The 18,342-nt window shown below is 35.8% G+C and overlaps 2 protein-coding genes and 1 long non-coding RNA gene across 6 annotated transcripts; all 3 read right to left on the bottom strand.

The window, feature by feature from the left end:
* Positions 1-324: 324 nt before the first annotated feature.
* Positions 325-11,569, bottom strand: LOC131155024 (mitochondrial zinc maintenance protein 1, mitochondrial). Its single transcript, XM_058107908.1, has 2 exons — positions 11,113-11,569; positions 325-758 (listed from the first exon to the last, which is right to left on the bottom strand). Exons 1-2 carry the CDS (start codon positions 11,408-11,410, stop codon positions 682-684), a joined length of 375 nt encoding a protein of 124 aa, XP_057963891.1. The 5' UTR covers positions 11,411-11,569; the 3' UTR covers positions 325-681.
* On the bottom strand, positions 1,944-3,403 carry LOC131155025 (uncharacterized). Its single transcript, XR_009136739.1, has 2 exons — positions 3,215-3,403; positions 1,944-3,127 (listed from the first exon to the last, which is right to left on the bottom strand). It is a non-coding gene; the product is annotated as an uncharacterized LOC131155025 (long non-coding RNA).
* A 1,523-nt stretch (positions 11,570-13,092) lies between the features above and the next one.
* Positions 13,093-17,586, bottom strand: LOC131155022 (uncharacterized). Of its 4 annotated transcripts, none has more exons than XM_058107907.1 (2): positions 16,270-17,586; positions 13,093-13,470 (listed from the first exon to the last, which is right to left on the bottom strand). In XM_058107907.1, coding segments are annotated over exons 1-2 (807 nt in total). In that variant the 5' UTR covers positions 17,076-17,586; the 3' UTR covers positions 13,093-13,469. The 4 variants fall into 4 exon arrangements, with proteins under 4 accessions (XP_057963890.1, XP_057963887.1, XP_057963889.1 ...); XM_058107904.1 differs by having other exon boundaries at positions 16,355-17,586; XM_058107906.1 differs by having other exon boundaries at positions 16,370-17,586.
* Positions 17,587-18,342: the final 756 nt, after the last annotated feature.

The raw sequence follows: 18,342 nt of genomic DNA, 5'->3' as shown, positions 1-18,342 counted from the left end.
AGGAGAAAACTTATTTACCCTTATATCTTCCTTCTATATAAAATACTATCAAAAATAGAGGTTTGTTTTAATATATGACTAAATTAAAAAAAAATAAATATTAATGATGAAATTAAATTTTAATCATAGATTTGGTATATTTTTTATTTTATTTTTTACTTTCCTTGATAGCCAAATATAAAAATGTGGATTCCTTCATATTTTTCTTTCCTTTTCCTAATATTTTCTAAGCTCCAAATGGGGCCTTAATGAGGGGAAAAACTTGCAGATTAGAATAGAGATCTCTCATCTAAACATAGTCTAGCTCTGCCAAGAAAATCATAATGGTAGGGAAGAGGGTGCATGAAATTTTCAAGAAGTACAAAAATGTGATGTACAAGCATATGAGCCTGAAACTACTAAACTGTATTTATAGCAAAACTGGTAAAATGCTAACTAAACAAATAGCATTGCTTAAACATTCAGAAGACAAAAAAATCCCGCTCTAGTTGCCTCAAAGAAACTAGGTTGGATCAACTGCCATTGAATTGGATGGCACAGTTGAAGTATTTTGAGCCACAGATGACCTATTGCCTCCTGAATAGTCCATTCCCCCTTTAAACCGGCTGTCTCTTAAGAATTTCTTTAAGAAAGTATAGTTCAAGTGCTGCTCCCATACAATCTTAACCTGCCCACTTAACCCTAAATAGATTTTTTCAGAAGTTCCTCAGAAGGTATTTCAAGTGTTGCTCCAGCATGTTCTTTACTTGGCTTCAATTCTGCAACAACCAATAGCATCGGCATGTGCAATTAAGAGACGATCTTAGAAAATTGAAGCAGTGTATGACCAACATCAGAAGGAATAACACGCGTCATCAACCAACAGTCAAGCCTTCAGACTAAAAAAGAAAAAAAGAAAAGCTCCTTTGGGAAATCCATGGCCATGTGCATTTGATATTGTGGTACATGGATTTAGTTTAGTCCACAAGAAAGTGTTTAAATTTGATCTACAAAAAAATAAATCCAAGATGTGCGTGTGCAGCCAATTATTGAAGTTGCAAAATAATTTCTAAGAAAGTCTGCATGGAGACAACATGAAGGCAGTACAAATTAAGGGCATCAATAGAAAGCCACAAACATTACTTCACGTCCCATCTAGCAGGGCAATGTCAGCAAGTTGGATTCATTAAATGCAGTTTGTATGTAGATGGACAATCGTTTTTTAGCAGCGAAGTGCGTTTTTTAGCAGCGAAGTGCTGAAGCATATAGGTCAATTTCTGGTCACTGAATGATATAAAATAAGCTACCAATACAATTCCAATGGGACCAGTTAACATATAACCAAAGTTTGATATTCAACACTTCGGGTCATTTGGCTGTCAAAAATAAGAAAAACAAAACCAAAAATCAAAAACCAGCGACTTATTTGATTAATGTTTGAAAAGTTAAAATAAATTTATAACTTAATTAAAAAAATGCTCATTTTTTTATTTTAGATCAAATAATATTATAAAAATATGATTAAAATAATAAAAAATACAAAATAATACAAATGAAAAATACTATAATAAAAAATAAAATTATTTTAATTATTCTACTTAATTGCTATATTTTCAAAATTCACTTTACAATAACAATCTTATTGTACATCACAATTGAAAAATAATATAAAGATTTTGTATTTGAAATTTATATATATTTATTTAAATTCATATGACCATTTTATTTTAATTATATTTAAATTTATATGATCATTTTATTTTAATTGTAATCAAAAAGTGTGTATAAAATAAATAATTTAATTCAAAAAATTATTTATGGATATTAAAATTTCTAGCAACAAGTTGTCAAAACGACTAAAAAGCATAAAAATTTGGTTTTCAATTTTTTTGTAAACATCCAAAAATAGGCAATAGAAACAGAAAACTGGCAACATAAAACAAACATGTTATCATACATTTCTTCATTAGGCAAAAACAGAAACAAAAAACAGCAACGATACCAAAGAGACCCTTAACTTTTCCTTTTTTTCTAAGAGACAAGTTAATGTAAAACCGACAGTTCAATATTGACCACTTTTGGATATTTTTCTTTTTTTTAAAGACCCATCAAAGAGCAGCAGAGTGGCGCCAGCTGAAGAACAAAAAGGAGCTATACAAGGCAATCATATGTCAAAAAATTCCATACAGGATAAAGGGTCATGCCATAAATTTCTCGCATTCCAGTAAGACAGTTTGGCTAAATATATACTCCAATTTCGGAGCTAATATCTCTATCCCATCAAAAGCCACATCATCCCTATCTCCATAAACACCAAAACCTGCACACCCCACTGTTCCTTTCTTCCTCCAGAAATGTCGCCGAAATTCAAGGGCTCCAAAACTGATTTCACACTCTGGCATGAGCAACTGAACATCAAACCACTGCCAAATGAAATTCCACGACTCTTGGGGAACTCAACCATCTCAGAGAAGTGGAAAACTATCTTTTAGAGATGTGTCATTGCACCATGGTCCAAAACAACTAATTCTACCAATATCCCAAACTTTAAATCCAATAAACTTTGAGAACTCTTCCTTACCTTTCATGATGCCTTTTGCACAAAGTATCCCCCACAGGAGTGGCTAATCTCATTGGAAAACCAGCACCTACTGAGCTGCAGTACTTGGCTTGAACAAACTTCTTTTAGAAGGATTCTCTCTGCAGCAAGTCTCTGAAGACAAGTTTTACTAACAAGGTCTAATTGCAAGTCTGAAGCATCGAAGTACCCAACCCACCAAACAAGACTGGTGAACACACTTTCCTACTTGACCAAGTTGTATTTTCTTCTTCCAGAATCACTTACCCGCAAGAAGTCTCTTTGAAGCTTTTCCAACCTGCTTACCACTGCCATATAGATGGTGAGCAGAGAAAAAAAATATGTTTGCAAGCGGGAGAGAGTACTCTTGATTAGACTTTGCCTTCCCCTTTTGATAAATATTGCCTTTTCCACCCTGCCAACCTTCTTTCAAACTTCTCTGCCACGCTATTCCACACAGGCTTTGTTTTAACTGAGCACCAAGTGGCATCTCTAGATAAATTGATGGTAATTTACCAATCTCGCAGCTCAACAAGACTGGCAACCGGTTCACTTCCCTGAAATTTCCCACTAGGATAATATCAATCTCTCGTAGAATCATTCTTTGGATTAAAATAGCATCAAACTAAAGAAAAATGCATCTAACTTCCAACATACCTTGATTGATCCTCATCTGCCTCGCAAAAAATGATCCAATCATCTGCATAGATTACGTAGCCACCAGCAATCTTCCTCTCATAAAAATCCCCACTTCGAAACCTCTGATGAAGCCCCCTTGCATAGCTCTCCCATGAAGTAATGACAAGGCCTAACAAGGATAAATAAATAGGGGTCCCCTTGCCTGAGGCCTCCTGAATTATAAAAGAAGCCTTAGGAGATCTATTACCATGACTCAAAACTTTGCAGTAGAGATATTGAGGGAAAAAAAATTTCAATCCACCCAAAACATTTTGCCTCAACCAAGTCTTCTAACATATAAAGGAGAAAATCCCAGTTCAAATGGTCGTAAGCTTTTCTAAATATCCGTCCTTTTTCATAGAAAAAGAGAAGATATTAAACAATAAGATTGTACACACAGAAGGATAAGAGATCATCCTACAATAGAAGCTTTTGATTATCCATCTTGCAAATCAAATTAGCTCAAACTTTCTAATCCTGCAATCCGCATACTCGTTAGCCACAAAGTGCTGCATCCGAGATTTGTCTTTGAGAATCCACTTTCCCATGTTTGTAAAAATTCATAGAAAGTTGTAAGACCCTTATTCTTGATTGCTCCACGACACTGTTTGAAAAATTCCATGATCATTCCGTCTGGCCATGAAGCCTTCTCCACACCACAAGATTAGAGATCTACCACCACATCTTTTTCCAAGAAAGGCCTCTTCAACCAAGCCCTGTCCTCTCCCTAGTCACCGAGAACTCCATGCCATTCAACAAAGGTCTCAAGAAGTAGTCTCTTTATAGAGATTTATGTAAAAATTAACAATCTCCACAGCAATCTGCTCTTCAACATTACACCTCGCCTTTAATGCCAATTTTGCCTATGTAATTAGCTCTCTGTGAGCTTTGGCTACCCTATGGAAGAACTTAGGTTGCGTTGGGTTTGAGAAATGTCAAATGTCCCACTAGAATGAGATTTATGAAAATAAAATGCATATCACATAAAAATAATTTTTATTTGGTTTGTTTTATAGAATGCCCACGAATCTACACAGAATGTCCATGTCCTAGGAAAGAATACTTCAGGAAGCTTGAAGTGTGGGTGTTTGACACACACCGGACATTGACACCTACCCAACTGCCTGAAATGTACAGAACAAGGGTCAGAAAAAATTTATTTTATTTTATTTTTGGACACAGCGAGAACATCTCCGGGATAATGTTGAACCCCCACAATTCCACCTCTCTCAAAAGCCATTGCCAATAACAAATCATGAACCCACCATCAGCCATGCACTTGAAATATTTTTTTTTGTTTGACCAGTATTGTTAATATAAATGTAGGTGACAACTGGAAAAGGACTCACAACCACCATCGAACGCCGCCCCCCCCCCCCGGGGTCTCGCAGCCTTCTTCGCCTTTGTTGCCGGAAATATTAACTTGCTTAACAGCGACATTAGCTAGGCTTGAAGCATCTTTTGTCGAAGCAACCTATTCTCAACCAAAGGCTCAACCCAAAGCTCTACTCTAAGTTCTCTCTCAAAGGCTTGAGATTTTGGGGTTTTTGCTCCAAGATAGCTCTCTCGCTCGTGTGCAAAACAACTCACTCTCTCGACCAAAATCAACCATGGATGTGCTAGCAATAGACAATGTTAAAGTGCTCGGTGCAAGTCAAAGGTAATCCCTCAAGCTAAGTATGGAGGAGGGGGAAACCTCATTTTTGTGCATTCTCAAGAACAATGTTTCTCGTAATAGGTGGGTCAAGCTTTCGAAGGAGGCAACTTTATAGACTGCTGATGGAATGTTAACTTTCATTCAGGGATCCAGAAATATTCAAAAAGGAAATCTTATTTGTTGGATGGCAATTAGAAGGACAAGGGTGGGGAAGTTTTTGGAGCAAGGGTTAAGGGGAAAGGGAAGAATTTTTTATTGTGTATTCTTGGAGGTGTAAATGGCATTGAGTGGTGAAGCTTTGCGAATGTGTTTTATGATTTCGCGGAGTTTTGTCCCACGCTTGAAAGAGTTGTAGGCTCGTCAACTCCCAAATTGTGGAGGCAGGTGGCTTCTGAATGAAATGTATGTGAAGACTATGTAAGCAGTATAAAATCAGAGGACCTATGTTTTTCATGTAGGGAAGATTTGTGTTTGAAGGAGTCTAGAGTGACAACTTTAGCTGCTTGTCTGGAGGAGATTATCCATAAGGAGGTAGTATGCAGGTCTTCAATAATCGCCGCAAGTGTTGAAGAGACGGCTAGGGTTGCAAGTGGACAAGACGAGGGTAAGAAGGTTGGGATGGCCAGCTCTCATTTCGGACTTGGTCTAGGTACGTGAGTAAGGTGCTTTTTTTTCAGAAAATTTGGGCCACTTAATAGGACATGGCCAACGTTTAAATAATAAAGCTATGTGCCTCTCTTTGGTTTCTAAAGAAGGATCCCCCCAACAGGGGAATACTCAGTTAAGTCGTGCCTCTAAGGAGTTCCAATGCAAGGTTATGGACGCCCAGTCTCCCACCCACCCCCCCCAAAAAAAAAAGCCTAACCATATCATCAATCTGGTCCAATTCCTTAGCCAATCGCAGAAGTCAGATAAGGGAGAGGTGGATATAGAGCCAGTTAACGAATTCCAAACTCCATTTTCAGTTCTGCAAGACAAACATATAGGGATTCAGCCTTCAATGTGTCATCGGATGATTTTATTATGGTTTCGAATATAGGTTGAGAAGAAATTGATGATAATAAAAAAAGCATCAGATGATATTATTGATCATTTTTTGATTCAAAGGATCATCCCATCTCAATTGAAAAAGCAAATACCTTTTCAGGAAGAAATTGAGTTCTGCTTCTGTGTTGCTCTTGTATTGTTTTTTCCTTTTTACGTTTTTTCATGTTTGATCTCACATAATATATTTCGATTTTGATCTTTCTTTTATTTGTTAATTCTATCGAACTCATTTTCGAACGAATAGGGGTGGTTGACTTGGGTTTCGCAAAGGGGTTAAAGGCTGACCTATCTAGGAGAAATAGAAAAATAAAAGATGGATTGGGTACAAAATATGATGTTTCATGTTTTAATTTTGAAAAATATAAGGGCCCTAAGGTTTACGCTCATCAGAAGGCTGCCCTAATGGATACAAAAAGGGGGAAATTATTTTAAGAGAAGAGAAAGCAATCCAGTGAAGTAAGGCCTTGTGAAGATGCACTAGATAAGATTAAGGATGTAGGAAGTAAATGAGTTTGCAAAGGAAAGGAAGTAAAGAAATGGGGAGATTTTTCAAATAATGATGGTGATGACTTAAGTGAGTTTGAGAGTGATGGGGGTTTGTTGTAGGATGAGATTCAAGAACAATATGGTTATGTTTTTTATTCCTATGATGATCTTGAGGACCTATCTGATGTATTTCCGATTTTTGAAAACAACAAAGTGTGTATTAACATGCAGTGTAATGATGGAATTTTACCTACAGCAGTGGAGGTGATTCCTATGAACAATTTGGAAGCCCAAGAGATATTGGATAAATAGGATTTAAAAATGTGTGATGCTGGAGGAATGGAAGGGTCAGAGGTAGCTAGCTAATCTTAAGTGCCCAGTGAAATACAATGGAAGGGGATTGAAAAGGGTTTTTTTTTTTTTTTGCTCTATTGTTTTATTTTTATTTTTACAATTTTTCTTCTTTATTTCTTTTTCATATTTTTTTTGGGGCAGATTTATTTCCCCTTACATTGTAACTTCTCTTACTCAATCTAATACACTTTCTATCCAAAACTAACAAGCATCTGTTAAAAATTCTTATGTGGAAGGTCATTTTTGTGAGCGTGACAACTGTGTCTCACCTTGATCAACTTTTGTCAATTTCTTTCATATAAAAAAAATAAAAAATCAAAAACAATCACACGACTCCTTCAAAGCATCACCTTCCCCTCCTCATTCCAGAGCTCCAACAACCTTCTCCGGGAATATCAAAACAAAGAGGTTTGAGAGTTTCGGCGGTGACATCAGTCAGAAATCACAAACTTGACCATAACATCCAAGGAATAGATGGATGATCAGCCAAACTATAGTCATCCAAAAACTACAAACAAAAAATATCAAAAGGAAAATTAGGAAGCAATAAATTCAACCCAAAAAAAAAAAGTCCTGCTAGAGAGGAGAGAGAGAATATAAAACAAGAACCGAAAAAAGGAGATAATGAGGAAGTAGCTTTGTCCGTAAATCTTATTGCAAAGCTTCACAAAGGCATAAGAATATGAAGATAAACACAACCATTGATGATTTTTTGTTCCTTTACAGAACAAAAAACGTGAATTGGACCAGAAATGAAGGAGTTCAGTAATTTCAATATCTTTGGGATTTACCAAAGACGGATGAAAAAAGCTTGTGACCGCCAAAGGCAGAAAGCTGCTGCTTATCAATCTGTTGCTTCTCGAGAGTGAGAGAACCAACTCACTCCATGCCTTACATCCTGTCCCGTCAAATACTTGCACTTTTTTTCTTTTATTATTTTGAAAATAGCTTTGTTGGCTCAAAATCTATCGAACCCATCTCAGTAAGCTCAAACCCACCACCATCCTCTCCAAATCCCTCTCTTCGCTAGAATATCTTCAATAACAAACTGAATTAAAGAAGAAAAATATATAGATTATCATTTATCTATAAAAACAGGGGAAATATTGTAGTGAAGAGAGAAGGGAGGGTGATTAGGTCGGTATTTACTGAAAAGAATGCCCAAAAGAAATACGAAAAATGGGGCTTTTGTGTATTCAATTTCAAAGGAAAGGGAAAAAAAGGAAATATCAATAAAGTTGCTAGATATCTCTCCGCCTCTTTCTCATTATTTGTTCCTTTGCTTCTCTCTCTATCTCCAAAAAGCTAAGCAAATGAAGAAGAAGGTGCAAGAGACAAAAGGCTAAGGAGATCATTATAAGAAAGAAGAAAAAAAAAATTGAATTCATCCAAGAATCAAGTGAGTGCAATAATGGTGGCGTTGGCAAGGTGGCGGAGTTACTATGGACAATGGCAATTGACAGCAGCTATAAGACCAAGAAATCCTCCATGGCTGTACCCGCACCAGCTGGGGAGAGAGGGAGACAGCGTCCAATGCCTACAACTGGTCACCCTATATATACCCTTGCACACTCCCTCATTGCTGTACTCCTTTCCTTGGTTTTCGCCGTCACCATGTTCTACGTGGTGGCCCTCGCCGAGGGCTCTCTAGTTTCCATGTCCAAACGCAGCATTTGGAGAGACAAAGAACATAGTGGGAACATTAGTAAAAAAAAAAGAAAGCAAAAGAAATAAAATGTTATAATTAGAGTTGTCAAGTAGGTCTAAAAGCTGGGTAATGAAGTGCCATATGCCAAGGTGGGATCCAAGCTGCCACACATGCGAAAATAACTCTCCACATCAGCATATGTAATGGAGAAGCGTTTAAAGTAGACGGAAGGAGGGAGATTGCAACGATCTCGGAGTTGAGTGACCTCGGCGCACAAAAAATAAAAAGAAGTTTAGTGACCTTGATCGTTTTAGTCAACAGTCAAGTGACCATGGCCATGGATGCATGAATTCATACTTTCACCCCTCAAAATCTACCTTCTTCTCCTCATGAAGAACCCAAACACCCTGCCACTTCTCCAAACCTCTTTGAGCCCCTTCACCTCCTTTTAGCTAGAAAGAACTTCTATCTGGTCACACATTCATAAAATGTCATTGCATCAAAGAAAATTTTGTCAAAGGAAGCTTAAGCCCCTTTGTTCAGCTTCAACCTTTGTACCCAAATCCTCTTTTCGTTGATAAGGTTGAAAGATCTTTCCCCCAGTTGTGTTTAAAACCTCTCTTAGAGTTTCTCAATCACCAATCTTGAGAATTGAATGATCTTAAAATATAAGCGGAAGAAATATAGTGACAGTTCATTTGCTTATTTAAGTTATTTAACAAGTCTGGCATATTTTTCTAGCTTGGAAGTACTTGCTACTTACAATATTTCTTATCAAGCTATTCGAACATAAACAAGGAAGGCTAGAACTCTAGAATTAAGCATCACATCATCAAAGTAGCTCCCAACCATTTTGAAAGCATGGTACTCTTGAGCAAACACAACCTCCGATGGCAAATGATGAACCTCTGATAATAATTATGCCTTCAATAGGTAGGAAGGATCAAAGGAAAACGGAAGGAAAAAATTAGAGCCTTGCTTTTCCTATTGTTCTTTCACATAATGAAGGAAAACAAAAGGAAAGAAAATAATTTTTACTTAATGGGCATGTTTTTTTTCAGTTATTTTCCTCCTACATTTGGTGGGATTGGTCCGTATCTTTTTGCTTTAGTAATGGACCAATTGACTAAAAGTATTCAAAAGGAGGTTTCATGGTGTATGTTGTTTGCAGATGATATTGTATTAATTGACGAAACTAAGGACGAAGTAGAGGCTGAGTTAGAATTATGGAAAAAAGCTTTGAAATCTAGAGGCTTTAGGATAAGTAGAAATAAGACAGAATGAAATGTAATTTTAATAATGATAAGCAGAATATTGGAGAAAAAGTTAAACTTGATGATGAAGAAATAAATAGCACTTGTAGATTTCGATACCTTAGATCTATTATGCAAGCTGAAAGAGAAATTGAATATGATGAAATGCACAGAGTTAAAGCAGGTTGAATAAAATGGAAAAGTGTTTCAAGTGTGCTCTGTGATCCTAGAATACCCTTAAAATTGAAAGAGAAATTTTATAGGACAGCTACAAGACCAGCTATGCTATATGGATTAGAATGTTGGGCAACGAAGAAACATAATATCTAAAAAGTAAAAGTTGTCGAGATGAGAATGTTTAGATGGATGAGTAGTATAACATTGAAAGATAAATTAAGGAATGAACATATTCGTAGTAAGTTAGGTGTAACTCCAATAGAAAATAAGATAAGGGAGGGGCGACTCAAATAGTATGGACACTTGTAACATAGGCCACATAGTGCACCTATGAGGAAGAGTGACTTAGTTATTGTGGGGGGCAGTAGAAGGGGTAGAGGTAAACCTAAAATGACTTGGAAGAAGATAGTGAGTAAGGATTTAATATCCTTAAATCTATCAAAAGAAATGGTACATGATCGCTTAAATCTATGGAAAATGATTCATATAGCCAACCCCACCTAATGGGACTAAGGCTTTGTTTTGTTGTTGTTGTTGTTGTTGTTGTTTTATTTTGTGGGATTGATTTTTTGGGCAGAAAAAATTCCTATTTCCATCCACTTACTTTTCTTCCTCAACTATCCTCGTTAGCAAATGAAAGAAAAAAAGATTCTCCTTCATCTTTTCCCTCATTCCTTTTCCTGCCTAAATTCTCCTTTCAACCCAAGCTGAGTAAAAATGCAATGCTTCCCTGTCATTCCAATGGCTACTATGATACACTCACGGTACATTTCATCACATTCCAAGTTTGACACACCTGAAGCTGAAAGTCGTCATCAAGACCTGGTTGAGCTGGTAAGTATTTTCAACCACGATCTTTGATGTCCGGGACAGAGAGAGACTATTCCGAAGCCATCAACACTAACACCACCGCCATATTGGTTTTAAGAACAAATTTTGAAGCCATCAACCCTAACACGACCACCATATTGGTTTTAAGAACAACAATTCGTGCAATATTTATTCTGAAACTGTGCATAGGCAGAGGCTGATCCTAGACATCTCAGTAGCTGTGAGCAAACACGGGCATGCTCTTCCCAAACCAGAAATTGAGAATGCGTGCTAAAAGCCCAACAGGGGCAAACGAACAATCAGATGGTGGATGCAGCTTCTAATACGAATTCCAGCAGTAATAATCAATTTAGCTGATAAAAAAAATTATGGGATTTCGATTTGAAGAGAGAGAGATTCGACAGTAAACATATAATATTTATACCGTAACCGCCGCGAGAGTTGAGCTTGGCCTGGACGATCATGGTTGAGATGAAGTGAGAAGCCTCGCGAGCCTCGTCGAGGAGCCTCTGGATGTCGGTTTGGGAGGTGACGTTTCGGTTCTCCTCAAATTTCTTACGAATCTCCGCTGCGGATCCCTTCAGCATTACGGTGTCCCCCGCAAACGATTTTCTAGTCGCTCGCAACAGCGATCTGTAAGCGCTCAGCGCTTCTATTCCCATGCTCCCCATCTCTCTCTCTCTCTCTCTCTCTCTCTCACGCAGGAGAAGGCCCGTCTTCATTCGCCCCCACTAGGCACATTAATCTAGTTTTTGGGACATTTGATTTCCAGCTTTTTGGGATTTAAAATCTACACAGATTTTAAATTTATATAAATTAAATAAACCTCCAAACATATAATAAAATTGTGCAGGAATATAAATTTTAGGGATTAAATTTATGTTTTTGAATGGGATTAATGGAATTTTATATTATGTTTTTTCTGAATTTACATGAACTCAAAGTCAAGTGTCAAAAATTTATATGCTCTCAAATACCAACCAGAGGATGAGATTATGATTTTGTAAGTAAATAACATTATATTGGATTTGAAAGGATAATTATTTTATGCTGTATTTTGCATATGGCGTGGGGTAGGATAAACGTGATTTTTTTTTTCTTTTTACTTTTGTTTCTATCTTTTAGTTCAGTTAATCTAGATTGTCGTATAAAGGTTTCAAGTTTAGCCTTTTAGAGAGTTATGTTGTACCAAATGTAAGCTTGCTTCACGTGAAATTCGAATCTTAAATTTATATTTATGTGAATTAAGATAAAACACACTACAAATTTATATTAGTATCTTTTCCAAATTCACAAAATCTAAAATTAGCAATCGAAATCTATATTATCAAACACTACCTTTAAATAAGTGTGCTTAAACCGAGCCTAACTTCCGAGACAAAGGTATACTAATGACCCAATGTAAGTTATTTTTATTCAATAATACAAATCTTACCTTTACTAATTAGAAATAGAAAAGATCAAAATAAAGTATACTTAAAATTATATGGGCAAGCTTATACTTTTCATTATGGTTCCCTCAGATTGGATAGAAAATATATCAGAGTTTTTAAATGCCTAATTAAGGACATTTTCCAAGGGAAAAAAAATTATGTCTTTAATTTTTTTCATTTATTTGGAACCAAAATTACTTTATTTAAAAATATGTCTTAACTATGAATATTTTTTTAAAATATTTTATTCTGTACAAAATACCAACAAAAAAATTTTAAAAAATATACAACCCAAAGGAATTATAATACAAACTAAACAATATATATTCTCCCGCTCAACATCTCATTTTATTCTACCTTACGGTATATTCGATTCAAGGAATACCTATTCTTAAAAATAGGATGAAATAACAATAAAAGCATAATAAAAATTGTATAGTGATATAATAATTTAAAACTAAATTACTCTTAACAGATATTTTTTTTTGTCATTACATTCAACATGAAAGGATGAAAGAATAGACATTTCCATGTTAAAATTTAAAAATATCACTACTACAAATTCATAAAAATCTTTACATTCTTATTTACTTTATCATAATAAACTTGTTTTAGGTAAATTATCAAATTCTTTTTGAGTATAGCCAGTCTATTCCTAAACACATTTGGCATACCCACATATTGCACTCATAAATTTTAATTGATTTTGAGATCTTGCTATTGCATGAATCAAAGGAACTAAATGTGACAACACCAGTGTCATTTTTTAAGCATAATTCAAAAGAACAGGTGCCTAAAGCAGAAAATCAGAACAAGCACCCCAAATTGCAAAACAACATTACTTACCAGGTTTCCTTGCATCTTTAAACAAACACGCTACAGGGTTTATCCTATTATGTTTTGAATGCTATAAGATGACACACATTCATAATGATATTTTTTGGCAGCAAAGTCTCTGAGACTCTGAAACATTGAAAACTCTCAGACTTAAATTTATGGTCATCAAGCATCCAACGCGTATAACTTACATGTTGAAATACACATTTAAAATTTCCAGCATAATGCTACAATATGAAATGGTCGAAATAAAACACGAAGGCAGAAGGCTGCTGAAGGCACAAATATATTGCAGTGGCTTTTAATTACATTGAGCTCTGAATATCGAATCTCATCAACGAAATACCGAGGAGTGGGTCTAACCATAAAAGAAAAAGGCCTTCGTTGAAGGGACGATGAGATTAGTCACCACAATGGATCAACCATTTTCCAATCATGTTTCTTCCGCCGGCCTCTGTGGTGGATCTTTTGTTCCGAAAAGGCGTTCTCCCCAACTATCTCCATTTTAGCATCTGTATTGAGAGCAAGAAAGCATAGTAGGGGCATATGAGCATATCTCCAGTTGAATCAAGTGAAGGAAAATGGGCAGCAAATTTGAACTTATCATGACGTCATAAATAAACAATCAAACAAATGGGAAGGTCAGCCTCTAGCTATTTTCTGATTTGAGCAGAATTCAAACATGTCTGCTTAGGATTTGGAACTTTAATTTGGATTTGTATGGATTTAAACAAAATGAAATATAAATTGTATTGAATTTCGTCCAAATCTGCAATAATCCATACCACCTTGAAATCCGTGATCCCAAACAGGTATAACACTCTTTTAATCCACATTTTGTTTCCCATTCCTTTCCTTCAACATATAAGTTAGTAAACCCTCAAAAGAATAAAAAATAAATAAAAAAATAAAATGTAAACCAAACAGCCTAGCAATCTTGGAAAATACTAAGTTACAGTATGTAAACACAAGTATAGACACATTGCATGTGTTGTGTGTTCTACGCAACAATCTAGCCCTCACATGCATCACTCTTTCATCATGTCCCTTCTCATGATCCACCACCACACCCAAATGTTCACTGGATCAAGTACTCTTCAAGTCCAAAAGTATTATTAAATTTCCTGCTGTTAACTCTATTTTATTTTCCATTGCTAAGATTACAGCAGTTCCATTTACACCCCTCTAGTCCAACTGAGAGTCCCCCCCCCCCCAAAAAAATGTTTACCAGACCAAGTAACCTAGTCCAAAAGTATTATTTGATTTACTGCTGTTAACTCTATTTTATTTTCTATTGCAAAGATTATACAGTTTCATTCACACCCCTCTAGTCCAACTGAAAGTTGTCCCCCCCTGCTATAGTTAATTGTCAAAGCAATTTTCACCTCCCATGATCTTTCTTTAATTCTCCTCTCAACCAACACCTCCCCCCACTCCCCACCGACCAAAAAAGAAAAGAGCATCCCTAGACCAGAAGACTCCCTGCTTTGCAAGGGTAAAGAGAGAGTCATCACAATATTCGTAGCATTACCCCTACTTTTATGCAGAGAGACTGTTTCCTTTGACTCAAACCCGTGACTAACAAGTTACAATGGAACCATCTTACCATTGATTCAAAGCCCCCACCCTCCACAAAAATATATTTAAAAAAAAAATTCCCTCTTTTTCTTAAATTAATGATTAAATTGCAATTTTATGGAAATTTTTTTCCTTATCATTTATCTTCCAAAAAACCTAGCTTCTATAATTTTCATACCAACGACCAGTTCACATCAAACCCCCATTGCTTACTCACCAATTAACTCTACATCAATGCTGCTTTGTATGCACATACTCTATGCAGCCCACCAACCAAGTAGAAAGGGAACAGAGGAGGGAGACTAAAAATTTCCTCATTATTTCAGATAGTATTAACAAAAAATTTGCATAATTTCAATGCCGTATGAAGCACCTTGTCTTCACTTATAACATATAATATTTTTATTGACAAAAAATCGAATTGTATGCATGATCAAAGCAACAGTGATCCAACATGCAGTGAAGATACATGCAGTTTTGTCCTTATAGTGAAATTAGTACCTTCCTCTTTTCCCTAATTCAAGGACTGCCTCTGTTTTAGGCAACAACTGAGAAGCAGAATTGTCAAAACCAATTTTGGGCGACTGGCACAAAGAAGTTGGATTTCTTTTTCTCTTTTATTTTTGGGAGGGGGGAAGGGTGAGAAGTTGAGGCAGCATCTGTCCATGTTACCATACAAATATATATAGAAAAAAAACAAAAAAAACAAATAATAATAATAATAATAAGTAACCAAATTTACATTTAACCTCAATGTAGTATGACCTTAACTTCTCGTCACTACATGGATATGCTTTCCAAACTTCATTATATGTCGCTACATGGATAATTCATAATTCTAAAAGAAACTAAAGACATGCCATGTAAGTTCAAGTCGCATTATCAATTATCATTAGCAAACAAATAAAAGGGTGAATTTAATTACTCTGAAGCATCAGAAATTTTCATGTACACTGACATAGGGAAGAGAATTACTGCATCCTGTAACACATGTAATAAAAAATTACTTCAAAAACATGAAGGAATAATGGTGGCCACAATATCTGAAACTGAATTATGATACAATCAGGAGGTATATCAAAACTGCATCCACCATTTCCATGTTATAACTTGCCCTTGAGTTGTTTCACTTTTTTCTAAAACCCAAAAGCCCAAAATAAACCATTATCTCAAGAATCCCTCCTAAGAGAAATATTAAACTAAATAAATAAAATGGGTAAAGGAGTAACTATATCCAACATTAATTACCATCCATAACAAATAACAAAGAAAGGAAAGGAAAATAAGAAAGAAATTCATTTTCAATTATATTTTCTTTCTATATCAAATAAAACTAAAATTGAAAATTTGTTTAAATATGACTAAAAATTAACAAAAATTAAATTTTAAGGATATGTAAAATTAAAATTTTGTTTATAAATTTGATATATATATTTTATTTTCTTTCTCATTCCCTTTCATAACCAAACATGAAAAAGTAAAATGCTTCCTATTTTCCTTTCCTTTTCTCAAAGTTCCAAACAGACCATAATGCTTTCGAGAAATGCATACTCTAAGCAAGGTAAGAGGCCAAGAATATCCTATTTGCTATTTGGAAAACTCACCAATGACATCCCAGAAGCCAAAAGATAAAAACAAATTTCATTTCGCAATCACTAAACTTTCCCAATTAGAAAAAACAAAGGAGAAAAAGAATATCCCCTGGTCTTGCGTTTATAAGGAGAATAGCTCACCAGGCACACAAAAAGAGCACTAAGCACATGAATAATCGAGCTGAAGCAAGCAAACAACGAGCAGAAGCAGAATAGCAACATGTACCTCCAACTCGCTCACCCCAAAACTGTAGCCGCGGATCATCTTCTTCCTCATCAACCTCATCGCCATATCCAAATTCTGCATCTCCTCTGTAGCCTGGTTCGCTCCCATACCCGGACTCATTTCCCAGAGCATCAAAACTCCCAATTTGTCCAAACCCGCAACCCAAATTTTCCTTATCCGCTACATCCCTATCCCTCCTCGAATTCTTCGCCTCACTCACGTCCGACGCCCAACTGGCATCCCCGTTCACGAATAACTCCCCGCTCGAATCCGTCCCCGGTCCCGGCGCCACCGGAAAATCCGAGCACGTAGCGTACGCCGCCGAAGCACCCACCGAGCAGCACCGCCGTGTGCCGCTCCGGTCGCTGCTCCGCCCCGAAACGGACCGAGACCCGCACCGCCGCCTCTTCCTTGCAATCCACCGGAACTTCTCCCGCTTGTGCGGCGCAGCGTAGGAGCGATCGTCATCGAACAAGCTCAGCTTCGACATGTCGAGGTTGTCGAGCGAGAACGACGTCGCTCGATCGGCCAGGCACGGCCTCTTGCTGTGAATTCCAGTGGCACTGGAGGAGGTAGTGGTGGTTTTGCAGTAGGGTTTGGAAATGTAGTGATCGGGTTCTAGGGTTCTGGGTGTGCCGGGGAACTGAAAGGGTCTCCAGCTATGCAGTTGGAATGTGCAAGAATCTATGGAGTGGCGCGAATCTAGGGTTCTATGCGACATGGGTATTGCCCTTTCGGGTTCTGAGAGTACTTCTTCTCTTTGATGATTGAGTTTGAGGTTTAGGGTTTTGATTGCTGCAGAAGACCAGTAATTGTGCAGATCAACAAGTTCACGAGGACGCGGAAACTTCGCACTCCCCTGTGGATAGTCAATTTCTAAAGTTGAGAGATCATGGAAGGGTTCTCGATTTCTGATTTTGGCTGCAAGTTGGGACTGGAAACTGCCGGGGGGTAGCCTGGAACTTGCATACTGGGGGAGTTGAAAAAAGCCAAGCTACCATGAACATCCACGTTCATGAATGGTGCCTTCTGGAGGGCTCTGGATTTATGGGGAACACTAATCAGTAATTGCAAATTTACAATTTGTAATTGGGAGCCCTTGGTTATCGTATTCCCCGAATTCATGTGGCATTTTTTTATTTTTTCTTGCTTTTTCATTTTTTATTCTTCCCCCACCCATAAAGGTTTGATTTGAAAGTTGAAATCTCTATCATAATAAAATGTTTTTTTATTTATAATCTTCATTTAAGTAAGAATTTCATATGACCAATAAAAAAATTAAAATGGTTTATTATGAGGAATAATTTTTTTTTTTTAAATTATTATAAATTCAAGTTTTATCATATCATCAATATGACTGAATTTAAAGAGAATTGAGTGTTAAATTTTTGTTTGAGGAATGAGAACAAATAAAAAGAAGAATAAACTTTTAGTTATTTTTCAAATTTATTACAATAAAAATTTGTTTTAATATAATTAAATATCACAAATTTTAAATATTACATATATACACAATTAAATCTTTGTTTATTAATTTTTTTATATATTTTTTCTTACTCTTATGAACAACTAAATGTCAAAAGTTAGGTCCATTTAATTGTGAAAATTATTTTTTTTATATTTCTATTGAATTATAAAATTTTTAATTTATTTTTAGTTTTTAATATTTTATAAGAATGGTACAAAATTAAGAGTTTGGTTACTGATATAAAATATTTTTTTTTAAATCATTATAAAAGGCAACTTTTCTCACTTTTTCAAAAATTATACAAGGCAATAATAGATTTTGAGATTTAAATTTAAATTTAAATTTTTTTTAGATTTGTAATAAATTTAATATAAATTATATTTATGACTTGTCGTAATCCACACAAATTCAATACAAGATTCGATTCGAATTTAATATTCCTAAACACAAAGTAAGAAATTAAAAATTAAAAAAATAATAAAAAATATTTTCCAATCCATTTGGAACTCTGAAAATCTTA

The sequence above is a fragment of the Malania oleifera genome, chromosome 5, assembly GCF_029873635.1.
Source record: "Malania oleifera isolate guangnan ecotype guangnan chromosome 5, ASM2987363v1, whole genome shotgun sequence".
In the NCBI taxonomy this organism is placed as follows: Eukaryota; Viridiplantae; Streptophyta; class Magnoliopsida; order Santalales; family Ximeniaceae; genus Malania; species Malania oleifera.
The sequence above is the reverse complement of the archived record's forward strand: the minus strand, read 5'-3'. Positions and strand labels throughout refer to the sequence as shown.